This window comes from Asparagus officinalis, chromosome 10 (assembly GCF_001876935.1).
Source record: "Asparagus officinalis chromosome 10, Aspof.V1, whole genome shotgun sequence".
Classification (NCBI taxonomy): Eukaryota; Viridiplantae; Streptophyta; class Magnoliopsida; order Asparagales; family Asparagaceae; genus Asparagus; species Asparagus officinalis.
Window position 1 is genome coordinate 28,368,255 of NC_033803.1, and position 27,902 is coordinate 28,396,156.

Below are 27,902 nucleotides of genomic sequence, written 5' to 3' on the forward strand. Positions count from 1 at the left end.
ATTAATAATGTGGAAGATTCAGACTCATATTTGATAATCTGAATAATGACTGTTGCCATAGTGGCCACCTTATAGTTATACAGCCTCTATAAGATCAAAAACCAAAATTCTTCCCTACAATATTATATCATATATGATTTATAAATTGTTCAAACCTGATGATATAACTCAGTTGTAAGAACTAAGAAGAGAGTGCTGAATCATTCATCAATTTTGAAGCACATAGACCCCTTAACCCTTACTGTGAAAAAACTATCATTAACAAGCTATGCCAGGGAAAATGTAAAAAAACATATATGACTGATCCAATTGAACAGTATATATCAAAGCTGCTTTTTAATGAATGGATTGCTGACCAAATGCCAATCTTTTCCTGAAGGTTATCTTCATATTGTGGTACTTTTCAGCCATTGAAGAAATATTTGCAGAAGCAACATGCTGAATTCCACCTTTTGAAGCACCAGGCAGTAGAAGAAGTTGAGATTCATCACCATGAAAACCAAGGTTGACTCCATTTTGATAATAATCACGGACCAGGTGAGGCATATTCTCTACAAATAATCGCTTCACCGATGCAGCAGCAAGGACTTGGGGTTCTTTCCTTCCTCTTCTCCCAAATAAATTATAAGGTTCTATTAAAAAAAGGGCAAAAAAGAAAAAATATAGTTTAAAATTGAGAAGTGATGGAAAATATAAAAGCATCTAACAAATTTTGTGATTCTCTGGAATATCACCTATAAATGTAACTTATACTAGAAATGCTTTTGATAGAATGTTCATCAATATTAAGTTTTTACCTTCCAATAAATTTGTCAATATAAGGAACAAAAGTCTGGCCTTGTTATGCCATACATGTGTTATAAATAATATAAGGTTACATATGCCTACCAGTTCTGGCACAGCCAGATGTATTTGACGCAGGGACATATTTGGAAGCACACTGATCAAGCAAGACCACATTTTCATCAACCTGCTTCCCATCATTACCAGTCTGCCTGTGTTTCTTGCAGAAGGATAGTAGCCGAATGCACTGTCCGTCCTCTTCAAATGACATCAAATGGGTTCCGTCTTCACCTTCAAGCTACACATGCAAAAAAAGTATAATGCACAATGATCACCATGTAGCCAGTATGGCCATATTGCTATAATCATCATCATTGACATCACTTTCTTTACCATCGGAAAAAGAAGTAAAGACCTCCCTCCCTCCCTACCTCCCAATAAGAAAACCTTCTAAGCAACTCAATGAGTTGGTAATTTGGCAGACCTAGCTTGGTTGGTCATGCAGTTTTGGGTCTTTATTAAGCATGAGCCATAAAATCTCCAGCAGCTAAAGTGGTTGGAATATCAAAGAACCAAGGAGGATCCATGAGCCATCTACATTCCCAGACTTAAAAAATCCAAAGTGGAACGAAAAGTCTACAAGATAGTCTAAGGATAAAATGAAATAAAACATTTAACAGAGTGAATCACAAAATACATGCCAAAAATGCAAGAGTAATTTGAAAGCCAACACTGACTGGATAAAGCAGAATACTGGGAATAAGATACAAATGGAAAGTAAGATCATAAGGTAAAGATGAAAATGAGATACCTCAACACAAAGACCTTCTGCCCGTGCACAAAGAGGATGATATGCCACACGACAGGTACAATGTGAACACTGTATGAAAGAAATTTTTAAATTTCAGTGCAGCACAAATATTTAAAGTTACATGAGGTAGTGCTTATCACCAGAGTTTCACACACACACAGGAGTGACATAGAGAGGTTGAATGTAGACTAGCAACTTGTATCTTGTTACATACAATACACATACAGCTCCTTCAGGATATATATGACTCGCAGTTACCTGGGTACTTTTAATATGGAGCTGCACCCGCACCCGACAAGCATCGTACCCATACCCAATACTTCTTGGGCACTCGATAAATATATGTATATATTTATTCAGACCAATACTTAATTATACAATACATGTTTAATTTAAAACACTCGTTATACACTTGTTAGATATATGTCCTACATTTTACATCCATTTTTGTAACTTGTTGGATAAGGTTCTCGTTCATTTCAGCCTTAAGAACTACGATTTAAAAGGGTCATTTACATATGTAGCTTAGAACTATGATTATATCCCATGAGTTTTAGCCATGTGCCAGTACCCAACCTTTTACAAATTTGTCATGTCTCGTACCAGTATCAGTACCCACACCCCTACCTGTACTAGTGCAACTTAGCTCGCAGGATAAGAATCACAATAAATTTCATGCTCGAATCCTAGTTGTAACATTTAAGAGAAATTGTATAATTTTTACAAAGGTAGGGAGATATCTCCATCCTTACCGCTTCATAACCAAATAGTCTGGAGGAGTGACCCAGTTATTGATTGTCAAGAAAAGAGGGTGTTTATGCTGTTCATTATGTTTTTCAACCAAAAATGCATCATGGTTTTGAGATCACAGATGGCCAAGTGGTAGGCACATCAAGTCAAATCATCATCGCAAGTGTTCCTTATAATAGAAGGGGCCCTACGTGACAAACTGGAGGCTGAGAAAGCTCCACATAAGGATTTGACCAGATCTTTAACCATCATCAATACAATGTTAATCTAGTTGGCAACTGACAAAGAGGCTTCTCATAAATCATAAAAGACCTTATGCAGGGTAGGAAGTGCTGTCTGTCATGATATACTTAAGTAAATGAAACATAAGAACCTTCTAGAATCCCTTAGACTAGACCATATTGCCATGAGAGAAGAAAAACATCATAGCATCTTTGTAACTCGAGCTGTCAGAATCTTTAAGCAATGCTATAAGACAATAGTATATGAAAATATTTGAAACAAGTGCCTTACCTTTTCTATATTTATGGTGAAAATGATATCTGTATAGTAGAATAAAAGCTTATAAGAGATCATTAAAATGTGACATGCTCGTGAATGGAAAAGTGAGTAGGTGAAGGAAAGATATTACCATCCAATACTATTTAAATTGTAAACTCCTTAAAATGGGAGACCTTTCTCAGACAATAAAGGCTATAAACACGAGAAGGAACTCAAAAATAATATAGTAGAAAATGTTCACTTCACCTGAATGCAGGCTCCATAACCAACAGTACAAATGCTACATAAAAGCTTCCATCGATCCTGCACATGTTATGTAAAACAAAATGTTATAAATGCTTTAAGCAATACACAAACACACAACACAAGACTAAGAAATAGACCTTATTAATTCTGGCCAGCCCGTCAATAGGCTCCATTCTCTTCACATCCACCAAGCAAGTTTCTGCCAAAACCCTTTTGTTAGATAAGAACTGAACCTTCTTTGACTATATCACCTCCTACACAAGAATTATAAATTGAAAACTAACGAGAACATTTTACAAACCAGGAATCCATATAGCACATGCCAGATGTGCCCAACGCCCATCAGTGGTAGGTTTTAGTGCACCACCTGAAAGAATTATAACTTTTAACATACCCTATTCATATATGAAGACTGAAGTTTAGATGAATGTAAAAATACCTGTAACAGGACAAAGGCAGCATCGTGGAGGTGATTTGGGTGCCCCAGGACGACATAAGTTGCAGAACCAAAGAACTCCATCTAAAGACTCTAATTCACCATAGCATCTAGCATGGACCTGAAAAGGATTTTTCAAACACTACAAGTTACTCAACTAGCTGGCAATGGAATCACTAGCTTCAAACCATTATAGAATGAAGAACCAACCATCATGCGACATTTATCACACTGCAAGAACAGATTATCTTCATACTCCTACAAAATGGACAAACATCAGCACAAATTTAATCAACTCATGAGAAGCTATGATATAACCAAGTAGTCCCATACATAAGTAAATCAGATAGTGGTTATCACGAAAGAGTAGACAAAAGTTAATCTCAATGCTGGATAAGAACCATGATGTGACAAGATATTTAATAAAGAACTTTAAAACTCAAAACATGATAAATGAAAGACGCAGCATAATAGTTTTACCTCATCATTATTGCATACGCTACACCTGTCAAGATCATTCCAGTCAACATGAACTGCTCTAAAACCTTCAGGAAAATCCCCACATCTTTTGAAATATTTTGAGCAAAATCTAGCGTTTGGCAAGTCCTAAAAAATAAAAAACAAAAAAAAAGTTCGCCTGATATATGAAAAAACAGAGAATATATGGTGAACTGGGAAAACAAAAAAAATATTAGTAAAAGAATATTTTGAAGGCTGTAAAGTTCCTAAGTACATATGACTCTGTGTTTATGTACCCATATTACAGAAATTAGACTTGAGTCAGAAAGCAGGAAAAAAAAAGCACTTCAAGGACCATAATTCCAGGTAATATCTCTATAAGTTGTCAAATGCCATAACATGCAATAGGTACTTCTTATTATTGTCAAACAGTTTATCTTTGCCTCACCTGAGTCCCCCAAAATAATAAATTTTCATAAACTATAATTTTATAACATCAAATTGACATTTTTCATCTCAAATACCATAAATTGTCACAGGGAATATGCATTCAAATCCAAACACACTTTTGCATGAGATGTAACATATCAAGTTAGTGAAAAGACTCATTTCATCTCAAATAAGACAAATTTACATGGGGAATATGAACTCAACTTTGAACAAACTTTGAAGTTTTCTTCTTTTAAATGAACTACAATATACTTCCATCTCAAATAAGACAATTTTACATGGGGAATATGAATTCACTTTGAACAGACTTCCGCAAGGGATGTGGCATGTCAAATTTTGAAAAAACTCCCTATGCATACCCCAAGACTATAACATCTTGCGTTATCATAGATTCATAGCATACTTTTAATTAAGAAATTCTTCTAATATATTTACAATATATGACAAATTAAACTTTTCTTCTTTTAGAGATACTTTTCAAAAGATACTTCCATATTAGTTTGATAAGTTCCGCACACGCATACCCCCCCGTCCCCCCAAAGCATCCACGCCCCCATGGGCACACACAAGTTTATCTCTGTGTTGTGTGTGTTCCACATTGGTTGGATATCTACACCAATAGTGATAAAGAATCTTGTTTATACAATTATGCATTGTTGTCAATGCGCGAGGTGCAATGCGGGGCGCAAAGCATTTTTACGTGCATGCACAAGGCACAACGCGATGCGCGCGTCCGAGTGATGCGAGGCGCACACCGCACATAATTATTCAATATATGTAATCAAGCGTGAAAGAACATATATTTAGAATTTACATGAAAAAATATCATGATAAATAATAACTTACTACAAAATCACAATATAATGCCTTAATTTCTAATGCTAACACCCAACATAGTAGCAAAATTCATAAATTTTCAAATCAAATGTTAAATCAAGACTAATATCCAAACAAAGGATTAGTAATGGTCCTCAATTGAAGGCTATTAAAAAGGCCTAATGGATTTATTTTGCTTTTTGGGATATGAAATATCAAGTATAAAGACTCGATTGAAATGTTATCAAACAAAACTATATGAGGATATGTACTACATGCACCCTGCACAAAGTAAGGATGTACGCGAGGCGCAAAAGGTGTTGTTGCATCAAATATGAGGCGTTTCGCCACCGCCCCGCATCGTAAGGCGCATGAGGCGCACGCCTTTGAAAACACTGCAATTATGTATAACAAGTAATAAGGAATTTATTTACATACACGCACAACACATGTAAGCACGCACAAGGTTTTAAATGTCGGATGTCGAGTTCATGTCGCACGGCTAAAATTCATGTCAGATAGCAGAAATCGCCCACATGTCGAGGGACATAAAAAATATCGGATTTTCATATCGGATGGTGTGCATATGTGTAATATAATATCATAAATAAAATCTAAAGATAATGAATTCTATTGTCTAAATATATAAAAAAAGTAACTTATGATGCTTAGAGTTGATGTTGAAGGAAAGAGGTGAAAAAAAAGAAGCCCAATGTTGGCGGCTAAGAAGAGAGAAGATTGCCCGATATTGATGTCAAAAGAACAGCTCGTAGAATAGACCGATGAAATGTTGAAGGAGACAGAAAAGAGGAGTGACGGAAATGACTTCAGCACTTTTCCCCCTACTTGACCAGGTTTTGTCTTCGGGTATTTAAACCCAATCCAAATTAGATAAACATAACAAAAAATAAGCTAATTTCTCAGACTGAAAAATCAACCGACATAGCGGACATGTCCCCCAATATATTCAGCCGACATATCCGACATGTGCCCTAATATATCTAACATGACCCCTAAAAACGCAATATGCATTGAAAAGCTATATATCGTATCGGTTGGCCCCTAAATCCACCATGTAAGCCGACATGTCCGACATACCTAAATCCACCGTATCATCCGACATGTCCGACATGGTTGCCAACATTTAAAACACTGAGCGTGCGCAGACGCATACCCCCCCCCTTGTGTTTTCTACATTACTTGGATATCCTCTATTCTTTTCCGCCAATAGTGATAAAGAATCTTATTCATTCCCTTCTGTACAACAACTCAACAAGTAATGACAAACTTGTCTATTAATATCTATAAAGTGAACCACAAACTCATATCTGTCAAAATATACAACAATCTACCCTAACTACATTAAATAATGGTGAGGTCACCTCCAAACTCTAACTATACTATTCTATTCTCAAAAAAAAAAACACATAAGTTATTAGAAAGATTAATTAAAAGAAAAAATATATTGAAAGAGTTTACTATTTCAAATAGTAGTTGCTTATGCTATTTTACTTATCCTATTGCCAATTTTAGCAATACTGATTGTTAACATACCACGAATTCAAAACCTCATAAATATTGCATTATAGTTCAAGTAGAGATGTCATGGACTAGATTAACAATCAATAACCTCCATCATGAAATCCCAAACCAAGTGGCAAGTGTAGTTTGTAATGTGACTGAATGATGGAAGGATTTATAATCAAAAGTATCAAAGATGCTAAAATAAACATTTATAATCAAAAGTATCAAAGATGCTAAAATAAACTTACTCCGCGGAAAATGTTTGCGGACTTAAGACACAATTAATGGGAAAGTAATTTCATTCACCACAATCGTGGGGTCTGTGCATCTTTTTCTGGGGAATATAATTGTTCAAACGCATTAACCATGGTAAAATAGCGGGAAAAAAGACTGAGAAAACTAATCAATTAATGAACAGACCAGTCACATGACTAGGTTGTCTATCATTATCAACCAAATCAATAATAGTCCCTTAATCCACCGCCATGGACAGGCTGTTGCTAAAAAGGCATCAACGCCAACCTAAGTTACCCTGAAACTTCATTTAGGCTCACATGTCCATGTCCATGTCTGTGTTCGACACTCCTTGGACGCTTCTTGGATATATACATACATTTATTCAGACGTGTACTCAATTACATCACACATGTTTTAGTTCAAAAAAACTCGTGATACAGTTCTTGAACATATGTTGTGCACTTCACCTCAAATTTATGCAACTTATTGGACCTGGGACAGGTTAGTTTTAGCACATACCTAGTTCATTCATAAGTGTGAACTATTTGGAAAGCTTCTTTCCGTGCATTAACACCTTTGACAAGTGAGAATTAACAATTTGGAAAGCTTCTTTTCGTGTAACACCTTTGACAAGTGAGCTCCTCTTCATACCTCCAACAAATTATCACAAACACATCCATCTTTCATTTGTTTCATTTCACTCCCTATATGATCTCCTTCTCATGTATCCCCTCCCACTCTTCACATAACAAATACTTGGTCAAATCAAATGATTAAAGTGTCCAAGTTCTACTTTTTTCCCCTCTGCTACTCTTCTTTGCTTTGCCAATGCAAGGAAATTGAAGGAAGACAGGGAGTTCAAATACTAAAAGACCTGCTTCTACCATTGAGGCGAGCTCGACATTAGCGGTAAGGTGAATTTGGTGAAGGTGGTTGTAGCGAGCTTGGTGATTTCAATAGTAGGGGCCAAAGATGATATCAGAGGAGGCGAAGGAGCTGGGTTCGATGGGCAATTGTGGTTGGTTCGGTGAAGATGGTAGGTCTAACGAAGGAAGTAGAGGCAGATAATTTGTTCAAGGCAGCGGATGTGGATTTGGAGGTGGTAATGAAGTTTTCGGTTACAGATCCTAAAAATTTCCCTAAAGCACCTAAAAATCACATGAGATTAAATTAAGTGACAAAATAAAGTCGACTAATATTTATCATGATGGATCAAGAAAAGGTAGAATTATATAAACCTGATATGTACTATATCAAAATTTCTCAACATTTGCAGATTGTGAAAGGGAAAAAAAGAATTAAAAGCGAGTGAAATAATAATTTTTTCTAAAGATTATATATACTATCTACTTTTTTTAATCATATGCTTAGAATATGTATAACTACGAATGAAGACTATCAGAATTCATTATTGACTTTTGAACCATAAAAAGTGACTCTTAGATACCATTTCAAAATAACTGAATGACACATAAAGACTAATAACAAAATGTAACTCCTATTGCATTTAGTATGTGTTATTAGACATTAAAGCTGTGCAAACATTTAAGCCCATAGTGGGCTTTGCATGCTAATCTTCGTCCATAACAATATGCTTTGAGTTATAACAAATGTACAATTCAAAGTTATAGTATAGTTTATGAAATATATTATAGTATAGTTACATATAGATATACTAAATTATATTTTAATATGCATTCTTCTTTTATGTATAATACACTATAGATATAAAGTTTAGTATAATATAGATATATCAAACTATGGTAATTATTTATATCATACATTAATTTTAAGTGTACATATTTGTTTGATTATAATTATAATTACAGGATAATGTATAATATAATATAGATATCAATTTCACTAATTATTAATATCTAAACTTTAGTATAAACTTTTTATACTATAGTTTAAAATTATATATCTATGTGTGTTGTATCCAAATAATTTCATCTTCTTTTACTTTATCACATAAATTAAAATACATGCTCATTCTTGAGAAAATTTTTATAGTCTGAACTAGAAATAAATACTTTGAGAAGGCTACTTGAAGATTGAAACAAAAGTTTATGAGAAGTTCTCATACTTAATTAGCCTCTTAATCATCTAATTAATTATTTATCAAAAAAAATTCCAATTAACGAATCTTATAATTGACCTTCTCTCAAACAAATTCAGTAGTATGCTTCTTAAATTAATGAATAATTTAATTGATAAGTTGGTGTATAAAGTGAAAGAATGTGGGACATGGCCATCTATTTTAGTTTTAACCTTTGATCTCTTTAAAAAATTTGTAAGATTATAGGTCATGACATTAATCGGAGTTTCACATGCAGCATCGATGATGGTGTTCAGGCACTCATCAATGCTAGAGCGAAGAAGCTGCTTACTGGAATGTTTCATCAGATATAGAAAAACAACAAAGAAATATAACTATATTGTAGATAAAATGTAACTTTAATTAGAGTCTCTTCATCATTTTCCTATCCATGAAAATAGTCGAAAACATAATCAAGTTTGTACACAAAAATTAGAAACTCAAAAGTCTCAAATCTTTGTTCTTCTCCCTCTCCTTCGATTACTATTTAGATTCTTCAATATATCCCCACTCTCTCTACCTTCATCAATGGGCAATCAGTTTACAATAATGATTATTATTATCCTTATCATCTTAGATGCAACTACAAATCAAGTTTATAAAAAAATATTACGCCTTCTCTGCCATCATCTCTTCAAATCTTAGATTTTAGTGCATCAGGAAGGAAACAAATTCAGGAAGGTGATTATCAAAGAAAAAATTGGGGATGATTACTGCAAATTTTTAACTTTGATTTTAATTTTGAAATTTGTTTGTTTATACCCTCTTTCTTGATTCTTACCTTTCTTCGACGTTGCTCCCCACTATCATACATTTTTCCTTGCAAGAAATAGTTGAACTCATGCATACAAATTGTTTGTTATGTCTCACATATATTAGTAATATCAAATTTGTATCATTAATTATAACTTCCAACGCTAGAGTTTTAATGAATTGACACGGGTATTATAGTAAATACTATTCTCTTGAGAAGAAAGAGGAGCAAGTTGTTTTCGCAAGAGGAGAAGAGGAAGAGGTATCTTAGGCAAGCAAGCAAGAGGAAGAACAATATGGAGAAGAGGCTTTTGAGAGATAGTGGGGTGTATTCTGATTTTGATATGTAATTTATGTGATTAATGTTAAAATGTAAGTAGGAAATGGTAATGTTTGTGAGTAAGGTTACAGGGGCCTAATGTTATTTTAGTGAAAATTAATCAGGTTGGTAGACTGATAAATTTGAGAAAGTAGTTTAGAATGGACTTTCCTAAAAGATATAGGTCACATGTAAATTAAGATGTTTCTTCTAAAAGCCTTATTAGATCCGTAAATTAGGTGAAGACTTGCTAGAGTGATAAAAACTTATCAAATATGATGAAGTTGTACTCACGTTGTGTGAAAATAGAAAAAAGGGTATTTATTCACTTTGGTACCCCAAAGGTTACCCATTTTATTAATTTGGTATCCTCAATGTATTTTTAACACTTTAATACCTCAAATTTTTTTATCTATTTCACTTTAATACCATTTGTCGGAATGTGTTTGTTTTGTTGAGTGTATCATGTAAAACTCCTAATAATACTTTAGTTCAAACATAACAGTATAACACAGAATAAAAAAATCAACACAATGTAATAAAAATTACACAATTTAAAAAAAAAATCTAAAAACATCTAACTTAGCATTTGTAATTTTAGCCTAAAGCTCTCAATTGAGGAGGACAGTTGATAATATTTGGTTATTTTCTAATTTATTTCAGAACTAACTTACCTTTATTTGCTTTCAGCCTTGTGTGATTATTATTGATGGTCTGCAAGGTTATCGATAGCGGATAGCGTCGCGTAGCGGTGAGGCATCGTTAAGGCTATTTCGGGCTATTACAGTAAAATAATGGTAAAAAGCGCAAAGTCAAATAGCGGTCTAATTTAGATATGTATAAATACTAAAAAAATTTAAAGAAAAATATAAGAAATCTAAAAATACATATTGGATGATTTAAAGAGATCCAAAACATGAAATAGACATGTAACCATCACGTAATACCGAAGATGACTAGAGGAGTCAAAAAATCGTCGTCTTCGAGAAGAAGAGCTTAGTGATGACAGGACTGTCCTAAGAGGAGCTCACGGTGAAAGAGGTGAGAGGAAGTATCAAGGTAGGTGCCAGAGGCTATGAGAGGTAGCGGGAGTATGCTGAAAATCACAGGAGACGGTGGAATATAATGGTCAAGGGTTGGGTTTAATTTTTAAAAAATATGCCTCAAACCGTTTTTAAATATCAACCAAAAAACAAATTTCGAATGCAATCGCTCATTATTTACCGTTATGACACACTATTGACCGCTTTTGCGAACAGACATATTCCGCAATATGTCAACATTATTGCGCGATAGCGTAACGGGCGATAGCGTCGCGGGAAGGGATCGTAAAGCTATTAGCGCCGCTATTGCGGGGCTATTTACCGCTATTTATAACAATGATGATCTGTTGAGTTATACTTTCAAGTTGAGATAATTGTTAATACACATTCATTATTTGCCTCATCCAGATGTCTGAATATCATCAACCTATATCATTGCATGACTTGATTTTGGTTGTAGCCAGAATAATACTTGTTTTCCATATTTATTTAGTAGAGTAATGTATATCATTGACGAATAAATGATGTGTCATTTTGGCTTGTATATCATAGTTTGTTTTCTATTATTGAGGATGCACCCACTACTATCACCCAATTGATCTCCAAATATAATTTCATTGTTCAAACATTGTGAGTTTTTAGTTCCTGTCCATATGTTTGCTCCATTGTTTACATTCAATAAATTTGTACAACATTCCCTAAATAAAATTATCAAGTTAAAATAAATCTAAAATTTTTTACCACATGCATTGTATGTGCAATCCTCTGAGATTGTATGATATGGTCTACGTGAGTGTTGTGAATTCATTTACTACTCTGACCACTCCAAATTACCCCGAATAGATTTTATTCATTGGATTTCAAAATGTATGATTTGGTTATTTTGCCTTTATAATATTACCCTGGTTATATGCTAAATAACTCTCACACGCCACTATCAACCAAACTTCTTTGAGAAAACATTTGGCATTTATTGATTAATACTTTCAGATGGTTGTTCAAGGTACTGAATTTATTTTGTAACTATAAAATGACGGTGCTTTGCTTAACTTTAAGGACTTGGGTAGTCAATGAAACCAAGACACGTAGCCTAATCAAATGAGCAATTGAAGCCTTGAAGGGTTTATGTCTTTTATTAGTGAAATGTTTCATCTCGGTCTTTATTTGAGCTGAAAATAGAGCAACTTGATCTTTTTAATCATATATTTCTATGTTTCCATCTTAATGAGGATGACTACACTTAAGAAGTAGAGCTTTACGAAGATGTGTCCTAAGGAGAATAATTCTCTCATGTTTTAGCTTTTCAGAAAGAGATTTACTAATATTGTTGGTACAATTGATTGCATACATTTTTTAGGGATGAAGTAGGTAGAACAATTCTCTCATGTCTTAACTTTTCGGAGAGATTTTTGTTTATCTTGCTAGTATAATTGATTGCGTACATTTTTTAGGGATGAAGTATACAAATATCCAATGATATATTCATATTTGTATTAGATAGGATTGCTATAAGTATTAGATATGGATATACTTTTTATAGTTTTCGTAGGACAAAGATGCTAAGGCAAACGTAAGCTCAATATCTGGATCCAAATTCTCATATTTGAATATACATATATAGGTCATATAATTGAAATTAGTTAGGCATTAGATTGGTGGTCGACGACCAATTTTGGAGATCCAGAGTTATACTTACATATATCAAACACATTATACTGATTCAAGAAATTTTCTTTTATTTAAATAGCTCTTACATAACATGGTTCATATATTCTCCAATATTATCAGTAGGACTCATTTTTTCTCTTAAACGTTTCTCTCCTATCCATGCATATTCATATCCGATTTTTGCAGATATTGACTATGAACTTACACAAATCTTCTTACATTGACTATGAACTTACACAAATCTTCTTTGTCAATTGAATAGGATTGGAGAACCAATACTGTAAATTATTCAGAATTCCACAAAAACTTATTCAATATCCCAAGCAAAGAATACACCCTTGTGTAAATCAAGCTGACTCGTCTTTCCTTCAAAAGCTCTAACATAGCTCATTCCACACATCAATGGGCTCAGGCAAGCACTTATGCAGACAATCATTGATCCCCTAAATTTTTAAAAATTTGCACTTAAATACGCATAATTTACAATTAGGATTGAATATTATGTGTTTAATGGGTTAGCAGCCTCAAAATAGTCATCTTTAACTTCTACATGCTATGGGTAAAGTCGTAGGGGACTATTGTTTGATATGTTATGACAGTTCTATAACACAGACTTGGAATGCTGAAATTATTGTCTTTTTCTTCATCATGTAAATATTTAAATAATGATAAAATGACAGTTCTTAAAAATGTCAAAGTTCAGCTAGATGTATAATTTTTTTCCTTCTTTTGTTGTAAGTACAGGATTCAAACCCTATAGTTTTGACAATATACTATAACTATTTGGCATGTAATACAACAGAATGTTATACCTGCAAAATATTAGTATAGCATAATTAGCAGATATCAAATGAAAAATGGCCAAAGTACTACAACCGCATGCCATATTAGTCGACAATAACTAAGTATGATAATGATTCAATAAGCATACTCTTCACATTAAACTTCATGTATGTGCCTATAGAATAATCTTGATAGTCCTTTTCTGAACTTCTTTGAATCCTATTCAGATCTGCTAAAACCTCATAAACTGTAAGCATGCAAAAAATGTATGACAAAATACAAGTATTATCTAATGAAAGTAGTGGGGAGACTAAATTCCTAATTCACCACATTGCACTACTAGTTAAGTTTCAAAATTGAAAGTAGAGGAGATAAGAACAATGCAAAAGACTGATGTTATTAACTGGTACAACACATATCTAAGATCATCATCTTCAAATTGTCGCCAATTTGTTGTTCATGAATGGGCCTGCAATGTCAGCAAGCATGAAATAGCCATGAAAAGTGATAAGTTTGGAAAAGTAATTGGAGATATTGAATCCTTGTAGAACTTATCAAGTATTTATTCACAAATTCAAAACTTTAAGGTTGTTCATGAAAAAAATTTCTCAATGAAATTATTTTGACATGCTAAAATTTTCTATCAATATCTTAAAATTTATTTAACTCAAGTGTTACTGTTAAATCTCTTTTGAAATCTTTTTGCTAATATTTTACATCCAAAAAGAAAGGGTAATGAATCCTTGTAGAAATGAAAGCTTGTAACATAGGTTCATATAAATAAGTCGGTATTTTTTAAGAAGCATCTTCTCTCAATTAATTTTTTTGCTTTCTTAAACACATGAATTTAATAATGTAAAAAGGTTTTATGATGTAGTTAAATAGTTAGATTGACTAACAAATTGGTTCAGAAATTTCTTCCAATTTCCCCTTTTAGCGTCATTTTTTGGAGTTTATATTTTTTTCATACGTTCATTTTATGTTGGAGATACCGACTCTTATAATGCTTGTGTAGAAGGGGAAAGGGAGATTAAAGTCATCACATAAACTTTAGTGTTTTCAAAAGAGTGACTACATGGATCCTGATCAAGGTCTGTCTTGGTGCCCTATTTGATATTGCAACGAATGTAAGTTGTGTCCCCTATATTAACTAATCTTTTTGTTTACTCTGTAATATGACATTTTGCTGACAAATTTTATTTTCATTATTGTCATTTTTAGTTTAGGGACTTGACACAGGAAGAAGACTATGCATACTTGGCTTTTGCTGGTCCATTGAAATGCTAAGTGATGTTGAAAACACTGTACTAGAACATGGAGGAGAGGTAACTTGAGAAGCACATTATAATGCAGAATTGTATTTGAAACTGGTATTTTTGTTCTTATTTTTAGTCATATTGTGTAAAATTATGCAGAACATGTGTGCGTCAATTCCTTTTCTTGTCATTATAAAGAGGAATAAAACTGTCGATTGTAAAATTGCACTTTTACTTATATTTAAAAAGGTTTGGAACTGAGTTAAAGGATCTTTCTACATACTAACATTAACAATTTGATATCCCATTTACGAGAAAATATTCATTTAGAAATAAGTGTAATAAACTATTTTGATTTATATTCTTCTAGTACATTGAAAAATAAAAAACTAAAAATTGTTGAATGCAAAATTAATAAATCAATCTTACATGCAAAATATAATTAAGTCTTACTGTATAATTATCCTTTTAATAGAGATATAAGATTTGCAAAAAAGCGGTGCTCCTTTTAGGTCTTCACTAGGCTATCATATATTTGTTTAAACATCTCTATAAACTCCAAATTAGCTTAAAAAGGATTCAATGAATAAATTTGAGTGAAATGCTACACTAAATTATCAATTTTAGCTAAACCTAAAAATCGATACCACGTGCATTGCACGTGCAATTCACCTATATATATAGTGTGTATACACACACATGTATAATATATATGTATACTCATATATCTATACATGTATATATGTATGCACATATGTATACGTATATATATACATGTGTGTGTATACATACATATACATATTGTGTGTGTGTAGATACATACAAACATATGTATGTATGTGTATACATACATACATACATACATATATATATATATATATATAACAAACATAGGTACGTGCGTATGTATGTATGTCTGTGTGTGTGTATATGTGCATACATATATATGTGTGTATGTGTGTGTGTATATATATATGTGTGTGCGCCGCGCACACGCGTGTGCGTACATGTGTATGTCTGTATATATATAGAGATGCATATATATAGGGAAGATTGTTCATAACGTGACACCTTAAACGTAGCACCTCTTGATTCATAAATTAGGTTATTCCAATTAATAATATGTTCCATTCATCGTGATCTAAATATCTCAAAAACATAGTTTCCAAAGCGCTACCTTATATTGAATCTAAGGTGTCACTTTATGAATATTTTTTCCATATATATATAGCATTCCTACAGGCATGGTCAAGAATCAACGTAGAATCTTGCAACACAGTTTAAGAGGAGGGAGGTCTGAATCTTTGTTCTGGAAAGCTCCTATATGTGTGTGTATAGTAAAATGTAACATATGAAATTAAAGATTCTGAGCCTTGTCATAAAACCATGAACAAGCCATTTACTTGAATTCTAGACTAATGGCTCGAACAAAAGAGTGCAATAGGACACACAGAATACACCCTGTAGAAACATAACCAAAGTTTCAAGTAACCACGGTTTACTCTTGTATCTCAATAACTTAACAATTAGTTCAACTTACATAATAATCATACTTCTAAAAGTATGAGCTCGGGAAAAGCTTTCTATGGTCAATAGTACCCTTCACTATTCTGAATATTTCATTTAGATCTTAATCTATCATAATCATAATAATATCCTATCCTAATCACATGTGAACTACCTACAGGTCAACAATTAAAAAATAAGGTTACATGAAACAACTCCACGGTATTAGTTTGTTAAGGTAAAGAACTAACATGCTATGATCAAATCAAATCAAACTCCCTTTAAAAGTATGAGTTTGGGAAAAACTTTTCATGGTCAATATTACCCTTCACTATTCTGAATATTTTATTTAGATCTTAATCTATCCTAATCATAATTATATCCTATCATAATCCCATGTGAACTACCTATAGCTCAACAATTAAAAAAATACATGAAACAGCTCCACGGTATTGGTTTGGTAAGGTAAAGAACTAAAAATATGAAATATTACAAAAATAATCCAAAACATTTTAAAAATTGCACAAAATACCCTCAAAAAATTTTAAAATAACAAAAAACATCTTGCCATTTCAAAACTTAAATTAACAAAAATAAAATTTGGAAATTAACAGCATCCTCGAAAGAATTTAAAATCTGCAATTAACACCCTCAACGTTTTAAAATTGTAAAAACAACCTTAGAAGTTCAAATAATAAAAAAGCTATAACCAATGCATACCAAAGGATTACTGTCAGACACCTAAAATTTTAAATTTTGCAAAAAATAACCTCAATATTATAAAAATTGTAAAAAAAAGTCCTTCAAAAGTTAAAAATCACAAAAAAACCTAAAATTTCAAAAACCTATAATCGGTACATATCAAATCTGGAAATTATTAGCATACCACTAAAAGTTTGAATTTCACAAAAAACAATCTAGAGTTTTAATAATTGTAAAAAAACACCCTCAAAATTTCAGTGTTGGCAATAAACTTACCACCAACGTTTCATAAAAATTATAAGAAACTTAAATTTTAAAAATTTTAAAATACACTATCAAAGTTTAAAATTTTGAAAAACGAATCCTCAAAATTTCAAAATCACAAAAAAAGACTAAAATTTCAAAACTTAGCAAAGAAAAGAATAGTCGTTTGATATTCTTTCATTAAGATATATAAATTTAACTTCCAATTGAAGGTTCACTATCCCTTTTCAACATCTAAATGTTGTCTAATTTTATCGAAAAAGATAAAGGTGGAGAAAGATTGATGTCGGCTCAATAAAAAATAAAACAAAAGGAATGAAAGTCCCTATTTTCTAGATATTTTATAGAATATTTACTTTTTTAAGTAATTAGGAATCTTTAGAATGGATTTTCATGAGCTTTTTTTAGTACACTTGTATATACCTATCAAGTGAAGCCAATATACTAGTTTGCTAAAAGTGGAACTATCAAGTGAAGCCAATATACTCTTGTCAGCCCTAAGAAAGGTATTAAAAGCAAATCAATATTAAACTCAACTAATGATATGATTTGCATGAATGGAAATTTTACCTGCAACAGAGGTAGAAAGATGATTAATCAAGATACCCGTGGAACTAAGTATTAAATAATACATTAAAAGCAAAAAATGCCATACACGTGACGGTGAAACTTTCTTCAATGGAAGATTAAACTGCATACCTGAATAAGCTCTGCTACTTTTGGATTTTTGAAGCCAAACATCTCAGACCCAGGACTTTGAACGTCAAGGAGCTGGGCTTCAGCATTAAGATTGTTCTGACTTTGTCTGATTCGCTCATAAATTTCCTTCCAACAAGCAGAAGGATTTGGACCATCAATCTGATAGCAAGAGAGAAATCTCAGAACATACATAGAAGGGAGGTTGGAAGTGATAGAGACCTTAGAAATTGTTTAAATATGATTCAGTGATTATGTTGTGTTCACTATTGAAAATGAGAGAGAACCTCAGGCACGAGCTTCACACTCAGATCACGTTGAATATGTAATAGGAATAGGGATACAAAAGAGTATGTATATTCACAGATATATCCAACATCCACATCAGGATAGGATACGGAATGGATTTAAATTTTTGATAGTATATGGATAAGGATACATATATGAAATATTCGCATGTATCATTAAGACGATTGAAATGTCCCAGACTTATATGAATGGAACTGAGACCAATTTTCAATCTCGATGATCCAGTGTTCTAAGTTTGCCTTTTAGATATATTAAAACATATCTTTCAGAAAACTATTTTCATTTAAGCAGCTCTATCCCACATGCTCTACATATTTTTAAATTTATTTGTTACCTTCATACCTTCTTTGATCCATAAATGCTTTCTCTTATCTGATTAATATCATATTCAATTTTTTCAGACAAGCGCTACGGATTTCCCTATTAAACCATGTTCATTTTCATATTTGTATATTTGAAGGTTAATGGACACGTATATGGTAAATACAACGTCCAATCATGTCCAATCCATTTGCACCCATAAATAAGAATGTTCACATAGTTAGGCACACTCATCTTATGAAAATGTGCCATTCTACAGACGTACCAATAACCCTGTTGATTTTAGCAAAATTGGGAAGCTATATCCAGAGACTATTGCATTTTTGAGATGAGCAAGGAAGCAAAACCCCACAAGCTCCATTAACACGTCGGACAAAACCATGTAACTCTGAAAAACAAGTATGTAACACAACCCAAGGCATTCAGTTCGAATTCCGCTGGGATTTATCCTTGTATTCAGCTAATCCTACTCGGGCGTCAGTTGAGATTTCTTGACTGGAAAGAATCAATTTTAATTGAAATTGAACTCGAATTGAAAGAGGATTGGGATTTGAAAACCAAGTCAAAGGAGGACTCCTACATGAATTCAACGAATTTATGCAGTACAGAAATTTATCATCCACTGTCAACTTCAAATAACCTTTCAAACTAACAACATTTTCATGGTCAAAGAAATTAACGAGAGGAGAAGTACATAAAAGCAAGTTACTTCATTTGTGCATAGCAAAACCAAATTTCTCATTTAAGTTAAGGCCATGCAACGAAGCAAAAACCTCCCTTATCCTCAAAGCCAGGAAGGAATCTAGAAGGATACATAATAATACAGGGAACTGCATTGTCTTTGACAAATGGTTTAAGAAAAGAGGACAAAGAAAAAGATATCCACATGTTTTAATTTTCCTAACAAATTATTTTCCTATAAATACTACCAATCAAGGACATAAGCAAAGAGTGCTCACAAGTTCACTTCACTCGTGTGTCATACTCTACTACTGTTTCTCTCATGGATCCACACTTGCATTATCAAAATTATGAACTTCTCCTAAATCTTTATCCTTTGTAAGTGAGAAGGGAAAACCAAATCGAGAAGGCCAGAAAAGTGGGAAAAACAAAATGTAACAACTTTTTTCTTCTAATTATGTGATATTCCAGTAGGCACTACCTAAAAGTAAAATATAATGTAACAGCAATTGTTAGTAATTTACTATTTTTAAAAAGTTGTTCGTATTCTCACTCTATCTACCCCCTCCTCCCACCCCCCAATGACTCGACATGGCGAGAGAAAAGATACTAAAGTACAAAACGCAAATTTAAGGCACAGGAGGAGAAACTAGGATTTAGGGAACAATTTAAGTAATCAACGAAGAAGGACCTGTTTAAGCATGTTCTTTGTCTGCATGAAAAGGCCTGAGATTACCATGAATAGCAACGCTGAACTGGGGAAGGAAACCTTCCCGTTACATCAAGTCAACATAATTAGTGTGAGAATCATATTGCACTGGTGACCATGTAGTACGGCTCTTTTTTTCTGTTAAATACAAAAGTATCTTTAAAACAAAATTTCCTGGCTGCAACTGTTAAAATTGTATAAGGGTATTATCTGAGACCACAAAACCAAAAGGTGTCTTTAACTTACACCAGATATAGCAGATACTATGGAGTGGTAATTGGCACACTAGTCCCACATCAAACTTTCATCATCCAACAAAACTTTGTTGGAAGTATAGGGAGTGCATCTGATCAAAAGTTCCCACATATGAACGAAATAAATAACTAATTTTGTCTATGACCATTTAGATGATTTCAAGCAAAGTAGATCCATGCACCCATTATGCCAAACAGTGGTATCATACAGATAGTATCTAATTTTTCACTAATTATGTTCCAGGACCCTAGGGTCCTAAAAGGTCCTGCTGTTAAACTGACAAATTCATACAAATCAGATGTACAAATAAAAAGTTAAGAAAAAACAAATCTTGCTACCTGTTGTCCATCATCAGATGTAACCCGAAAAAGAGGCCGACTTTTAACTTTTGGATTCCTCAAAACTTCCATTTTATATGACGTTTCCATGCTTGGATCTGTGAAATGATAAGGCCTCATAAGAGAACAGAAATACACCAAGTTCGAAATAACAAAGCATGGTTCTAGTCGTAATTCTATATTAAGTATGCACTGATGAACTCTAGCAAAAGTATCACCTCTCATCGATGTAAACGTCCTGAAGGCAGTATATCCTTCTGGCCAGATGTGTTTCTTGTCATGGAAATGCATTGAATTACATACAACCTTTCCTGCAACAAAAAGCAAAGCATGATAATCAGTTTCACCAATTATTTTGTAGAAGTGTGATGTTTGAGCATACTCTGCTAGTGCAGTTAGAGATGTGCAACCAAAAATAAAACGGTATCTGTTGTGTAATTCAGTGATAAAAATCTTAACATGTTCAAGTTTTGAAAACACCTAAGCTAGTTACTCGAAGGTTCCCAATTTCCAGTGGTAATGTACTGTTGCATTCAACTGTTTTTTGCATCATATCTTCCCCATGATCTTCACAAGAGTAAATCCTTTCCTCCTTCTCTCTAGAATAATCCCAACTACCTTCAGCACTGTTGCTTTTTCGCATTTGCAGCATTGTCTCTGGAAGTTGTTGGTCCCTGAGATACCTGCTTGGAATTGCAACTTATAAAAACCATTCTTGATGAATCTGACTTCAGACCAACATAAATAACCTATGAAATATAAGTTGCTAAATAGAAGATAATAGAGGAAGAAAGAAGAACAAAACAAGAGGAAACAACACAATTGTAAAAATCACCTTATTACATCCAAAAGACACGAAATATGGGGTTTCGATATGAAATCGCATATTAATAATATTTTTTATAACTTCTACAAATGTTCAGCACTCTTTTCGATGGATCTAATAAAAAAAATTGGAGCCAAACTTGACCGAAGAAAAAGAGAAGATCAAATTCTATGACAGTTAAAAGTAGAATACAGCTTCTTTATGACGTTCATGGGAGTTAAAACGACTCCTTGCCTTCCTCAGGGGTGTTTCTTCTCTACCATTCCTGACTCCACAAAGAAAACCAAACCAAGAAGAACAAAGAAAATAGCATATCACTTTCCAGAGAGTAAATATGAGACAAAGCATTTTTGAACAAGTTAATATTCTATTTATCCTCCCTGATGCTTATAAATCACAATCTCTATAAATTTGAAAAGATAGTCTCCACATCCGATGTTACCATTTTATCTCTTCTAAACTTTTAAAGATATTCTAAATTTCCAAACTGAAAATACAGAATATGCTGAAACTGAACCTTCAATCAGGAAGCAAAGTTGAATTGCAGTTCGTTAGCACAAACGCATGCTTGCAGAGCACAATATCCAGAACAATACGTTACACACAGAATTTTAGTAAATGTTAAAACCAAATTTCCTTTGCCAAGAGGAACATCTATTCATATAACCAAGTATTCACAATTTAAAAGAAAAAACAAAACATAGAAGTACTAACTCTTTAGCTTCTTCTAAGCTTCGACCGAAACGTGTTTGCTTGCACTTCAGATGCAAAGAAGAAAGAAGACCATTAAGAAATGGAATAGCCTGCTTCGAATTAATCCTGAATACTCCAAGACAAAAAATATTAAAAGATGAGAAAGGATAACTATGATTATGAAAGATTAAAAGAAAGTGGCATGTACTTTACAGCAGGAAGCTGACAAGTCATGGATCCATATATAAATAGGACGATTTTACTTCCCAAGAATGATATGTGGACCTCTGAAACCAAACCAAGATTTTAAATAATGGATATTGGAGAAATTTTGAAAATAAACCAAGATTTTCAATACTGGATATTGGAGAAATTTTGAAACTAAACCAGGATTTCAAATACCAGATAGTGGGGAAATTTTAGACAGAAAAAATGCATGTCGGATTGCACATATTGGGAAAATATTGGGGATATGTAGTAAATATCAGAGTGTAAATATCAGATTATGTGCATATATAATATAATGTCCTAAAATATAATCTAAACATACTTAATGAGATATAAGCATATAAAAATGTAAATAATATATGTTACTAGAATTTTTGCTAAAATAAATTAAAGAAATTTGCAGAGCTATATTGTTTTACAACAAGCCATTTAAAAGGAGATATCGGCCAATATATCAGGCCTAATATCAACTATGTCGGAGATATGTTGCCAAAAAAATGGCCAAAATCGGTAAAGGATATTAAGGCTGTGTCATTTTGTGACAAGCATTAAAAGGGTATATCGGTCAATTATACAGCCTATATCAAGGATATTTAAAACAATGAACAAAACTTAAATTATTTGTCGAATGAAATAAAAACTGACAAAATTGATGATAGTATAAGCACTTAAATCTCTTGTGATGAACAATGAACCTTGCAAAATCATGTGTTCCAAAAAATTGTACAAGAACCGATTGATTATGTCGTACTAATTGTAGGACCCCTCTCTCTCCAATATTTGATTCATCAACAATGACAGCCGGCCACATAGCATGCCCTGTTTAAGATTATTAACAAGATCATTAACAGCGTATGAATGAGATTTTAAAGTTTTCAGATCATTCGATATAGTATTACACTAGAACCACCAGAACATCAATAATACAGTTTAATGGTTTGAAAACACTGTTATAAACTACTTAATTTCCACATTTACCATGAAATACAAAGGCATTAAAGTTTGACAAAACACAGTGCTAAGTATATGATCTCACTATTCTCTCGCACATTTCAAACCCACTTTGACTAGCGGTATTCCAGAAATATCTCCCAGGTTTTTCTAATGTTGGTTGGTTGGTGTGATTCATCATTGAGCCAATAAGTTCACTGCACAGAAGTGATACAATTTTAGTAAATATAGAAGGATGAAAGTAAAGCCTAAAAGAACGTGGATGAGGTGGTTTGAATATGATACTTGTTAATTGAATCAAGAAGATGAACCTTAACAGAACTAATGCACGAAAGAATTGTGTTGCCAACCAAAAGAAATGGTGAGAAGGTGTTCTGCTGTTCCTCTTGTTGATTTATCAAGCGACTCGTTTTTAGGTATAGCTGTCAGATGGAATTTCAAATTGTCGGGCTCAATGAAATATACTAGTCTTTATTTGGGAAGCTAAAACTTGGGGAAGTACTAAATAGTACTATTTTCAGAGTTAAGAGGCATTAGTTTATTAGAAGAACAGGAGTGTTTAGGCATATGCGCTTAGTTCCACATTGCCCAAACACAAAATCCTTTCATATTTTATTCCAATATAAAGGGACGTGGTTGTGGTCTCTCTCATTTAATGAAAATATGCAGATTTTTTACCTGTTTAACATGGAATCAGAGCCATGATTCTCAAAACCAAAACCCTAGCCACCACCTCCCTACAACCCTAGCCGTTGTTGCCCATCATCTATCGCTGCCAAATCCCTTTATCCCACAAGCCTCTGCCTTCACTAACTCCCAAACAAGTCCTAACCAAACCCCTAAACAATCACCAATCAACTTTCATCCCCCAAGCCTCCACCAACCACAGAATCCCAAAGCCTTCACCAAATTCTTGCTCCCAATCCTCCACTAACACAATCATATCCCAAGCCTCCACCAAACTCCAAGCCTTAATTCCCTACAATTTACTGTAGCAAAGTAATTCTTTGTTATATCCCTACATCAACAAGAGCCCAAATTCCTGTATGGTCTGCATCCTAAGAGAGCCGAACTCCTGGCCTCTTCACAGGTTCATCTAGAATCACCTAATTTGATCCTTATTACCTTAAATGTCCTCTCCAACTTGTTCTGATCTTTAAGCTGAACAAGTGGGCATTGTGTTCAATAATTTGTATTGGCATATTATACTGAAGAATCCTGCAAACCTAAAGCTTCATGAAAGGCTTCTGAGCTTAATTCTAAGGCAAACACTACATGTTTTTTACAACTGAAAACCTCTTGAAGTCTAATTTCTATGGGTTCACAGAGAGCTTTCCGAATAGAGATAAGGGTAAAACACCGCTGAACAGTCAGATATTCCAGACAGGGCGTCCTTTCAAACTTAATATGGTGAAACAGTTTTGCAACCAGAGTTGGGAAGCATCATGTTTGAAAGTACACGGATTCCTTAACCAACTAAAGAAACTCTTCCAAGATCGAAGAAAGTGAAACACTGGATATACAAGAAATAATTAATAGAGAATATCATGGTGCTTTTGATGAAATGAATCTAGGATGACAAGACTTACTATGAGAATAGACTCTTTAAAGAATATGAAACCTAAAAGAGCAGACATCATATTTGAACTTTAAATTCATCTTCATAAATGTAAACGTACTGATGCAAAAAGGAACATATATCAGCAAGTGTGTCCTGTTTAAAATACATAAAACGCAGAAAACCGCAGGAATAGACATTTTAAATACAGATTTTAAGATTACTACGGATACCAGTAAGCTTGGCCCAAACAAGATCGCCAGGTTCCAGGTCTTGGCAGTCATCAAAACTGGCAGCCAATGCCAGCATTTCATTATAGTTGAGTCCTTTCTTCTCCCTGCTTGAAACATCATACTTCAGATTCCAGTGTTGAACTTCTTCGGTAGATAGGTGAAATTTAATCTTTTCATCCGTAAGACTAAGATGTTCAACATCACCATCATTGTACTCAATCTGTTAATAAACTTAATTTCTATTAGCAACTTGATTACAAATAGGAATAGAATTGAGAATTAACTCTAAGAAAAGCCTGAATAAAGAACATAACTTGTCAAGAAACATCTTAAACTGTCATTTTTATGCAATGCAGTTAGAGGATTATGGCTAGAAGGTTAGGAAAATGACATGAATTTTACCACCATTATCTAGAAGACAAAATGCTGCATAGGAACCCATGCAAGCCATGCATGGGCATGCAAGCCCAATTATCATGTTTTTTGGTGCCCTAAGTTTTTTAATTGCTGTATTAAGTTACATACACAAAAACATGTACAGGGAATACACCAAAAGCATGCCAACCGGATGGCTGCAACAAAGAAAACAAGTAATTTTTTTACTCTAGAAGAAATTTAATTGTTAACAAAACATTGTAAGCCATCATGAGTGATTGAACCAGATATCTAAACAATCATTCCAATGGATATGCAATGAAACACATACACAATGCTTCCTTGTTACTGAATTGTACCCGGACACAGAGCCCTTGTACCAGTTGTCGTCCATTGGCCAAAACACCTGCAAATTCCATAGAAGAAATGCCACCTTAATACTCCTGAAATGTAAAATTAAGGTGTCTTCAATTCATTTTATCAAATATGTCTACTAAAAGTTATTACCTTGCAAGTCATTCCCACAAACACATTTGGCTCCACCCCATCAAAATCCAACCTTTTAACATTAATTTCCCACAATGTAAACAACAATCTCACTTATCAGAGCAATGATGAAAACAGCCAAAAAAACTTACTCAACCCATCGCTGCGTCCTGGAAAAAGCAGACGATGACTCTTTGGATGATCCTGGACAACGACCTCTACACCCAATATCAGACTCTTTGCCCTTTCTGCTCAACCCCCCACTTCTTCTTAGATGCCGAGGTCCAGAGATCCCAGAGGAATCCAAACTGAGAAGCTCATAGTTCTTCTTCGCCTTTTTTCTAGAATCGCCACCAGATTGATGATGATGATCTCCTTCACTTCTTTCATCACAAGGCCTAGGCTTCTTCTTATTGCGCCTTCTATAAACAAGAAGGAACGGCTCTTTCTTCACCATCATCTTTTCTCCCTTCTCCTCCTCCTCATCCTCTTCTTCGATGAGCTTTCGAGCCTTGACCTTTTTGGACATGACGCTGGAGGATCCGCTAGGGTTTATGCACGGGGAGGTGGAAGAGTAGAGGCGGTCAATGGGGAGGTACTTCATCGTCCGGCCATCGACTTCCTCGTCTTCATGCAAGAAAGCCGGTGATGAACCCAAGGGCATTGCGTGCGTTGATCGTTTCGAGAGGGGCTGCCTAGGGTTTTAGGACGAGCTATCAAATTGGGAGCGGATCTTTGAATGATAGGGGGGTAAGGCAACCAGATGGACTTTTCGATTTGCCCCCGGACATTTTGCCCTTTTCCCGCCGCTGGCCGCCGATTTTGCCCCTTCTTATTTTGGGTTTTTGCCTTTTAAGTCCAAAGATTACCCTGATTTTCCTTGAAACCCAACTACTATTATCGTATAAAACCAAACAACTTTGGTATTTACATTTAAACCCAGAGCATATAATCCACGATTAAAGTAGATTGTATTTATACCCTAACCCACTCAGAGCTCCTGTCTCTCTCCTCTCTGTCTCCCCTCTCTCTTCTCTCTCTATTTCTGTAAGAAATTGATCTCTTATTGAAATTGCAAAATCGCTCCTTCCTTAAAATCAATAGTAAATTTTCATCCCTCTCAATTTCCCTATCGCATGTCTCAATTTGTCCTTAAATCAGCTCTCACTTTAACCCCTAAAGTCTACATTTTCTCAAAATTGTTGGTGGGTAAAATTGGTCAAACCTTAGGACTAGAACTTTTGTCTAGGGTTTGGGCTATATATTGGGGTTTTTTTCTTCAACATCTTTAATCGTGTTGCAATAATGATGAAAGTGACAATACTAGCATCGCCATGTTCCATCTTCTTTGACTAAGAGACATTTGATCCAGACAACCAAATGTTCAACGATGAATTCTACAACGTCGAACTCCATAAGATAACTCCAAATGTGATCAAGCACTACTCAAAAATAGGTCAAAGCGAGTTAGGCACCCAAATCAAATTACTTGATTAATTGATTAAGCATCCAAAATCAGTCATCTATGATTATCTATCTTTTTAGGGCTTTTACGTTAAAGAATTCCCCATTATTTTTGCCTTCTCCATCATCCAACCTACCCCTAACCCTAAGGATTATGACTATGATAAGAACCATCGTTAATCACTAATCGTCATTGATGATCATAACAGTGAGAATGTATAATATGTGCATTTCTTTCCCCTCCTTATCTTATAATAGCGTCTAGATTCAAGGGTCTGCTTTGATTCATAACATCAAATCTACTATATACATGTTTTACTATAAACATCAAGAAGGAAAGGATATGGCATGACTTAATTTACATTTTAGTATAT

At 33.8% G+C, this 27,902-nt stretch overlaps 1 protein-coding gene across 1 annotated transcript; it reads right to left on the bottom strand.

Moving 5' to 3' along the window:
* On the bottom strand, positions 255-26,863 carry LOC109824981 (histone-lysine N-methyltransferase TRX1-like). The gene is made up of 19 exons (XM_020391632.1): positions 26,217-26,863; positions 26,086-26,137; positions 25,910-25,984; positions 25,204-25,423; positions 23,157-23,280; positions 22,255-22,359; positions 21,195-21,397; positions 20,933-21,025; positions 20,715-20,812; positions 18,105-18,263; positions 4,008-4,133; positions 3,738-3,785; positions 3,531-3,648; positions 3,393-3,458; positions 3,229-3,290; positions 3,092-3,148; positions 1,595-1,663; positions 889-1,081; positions 255-632 (listed from the first exon to the last, which is right to left on the bottom strand). The coding sequence occupies exons 1-19, from the start codon at positions 26,726-26,728 to the stop codon at positions 337-339; spliced, it is 2,676 nt and encodes an 891-aa protein (XP_020247221.1). The 5' UTR covers positions 26,729-26,863; the 3' UTR covers positions 255-336.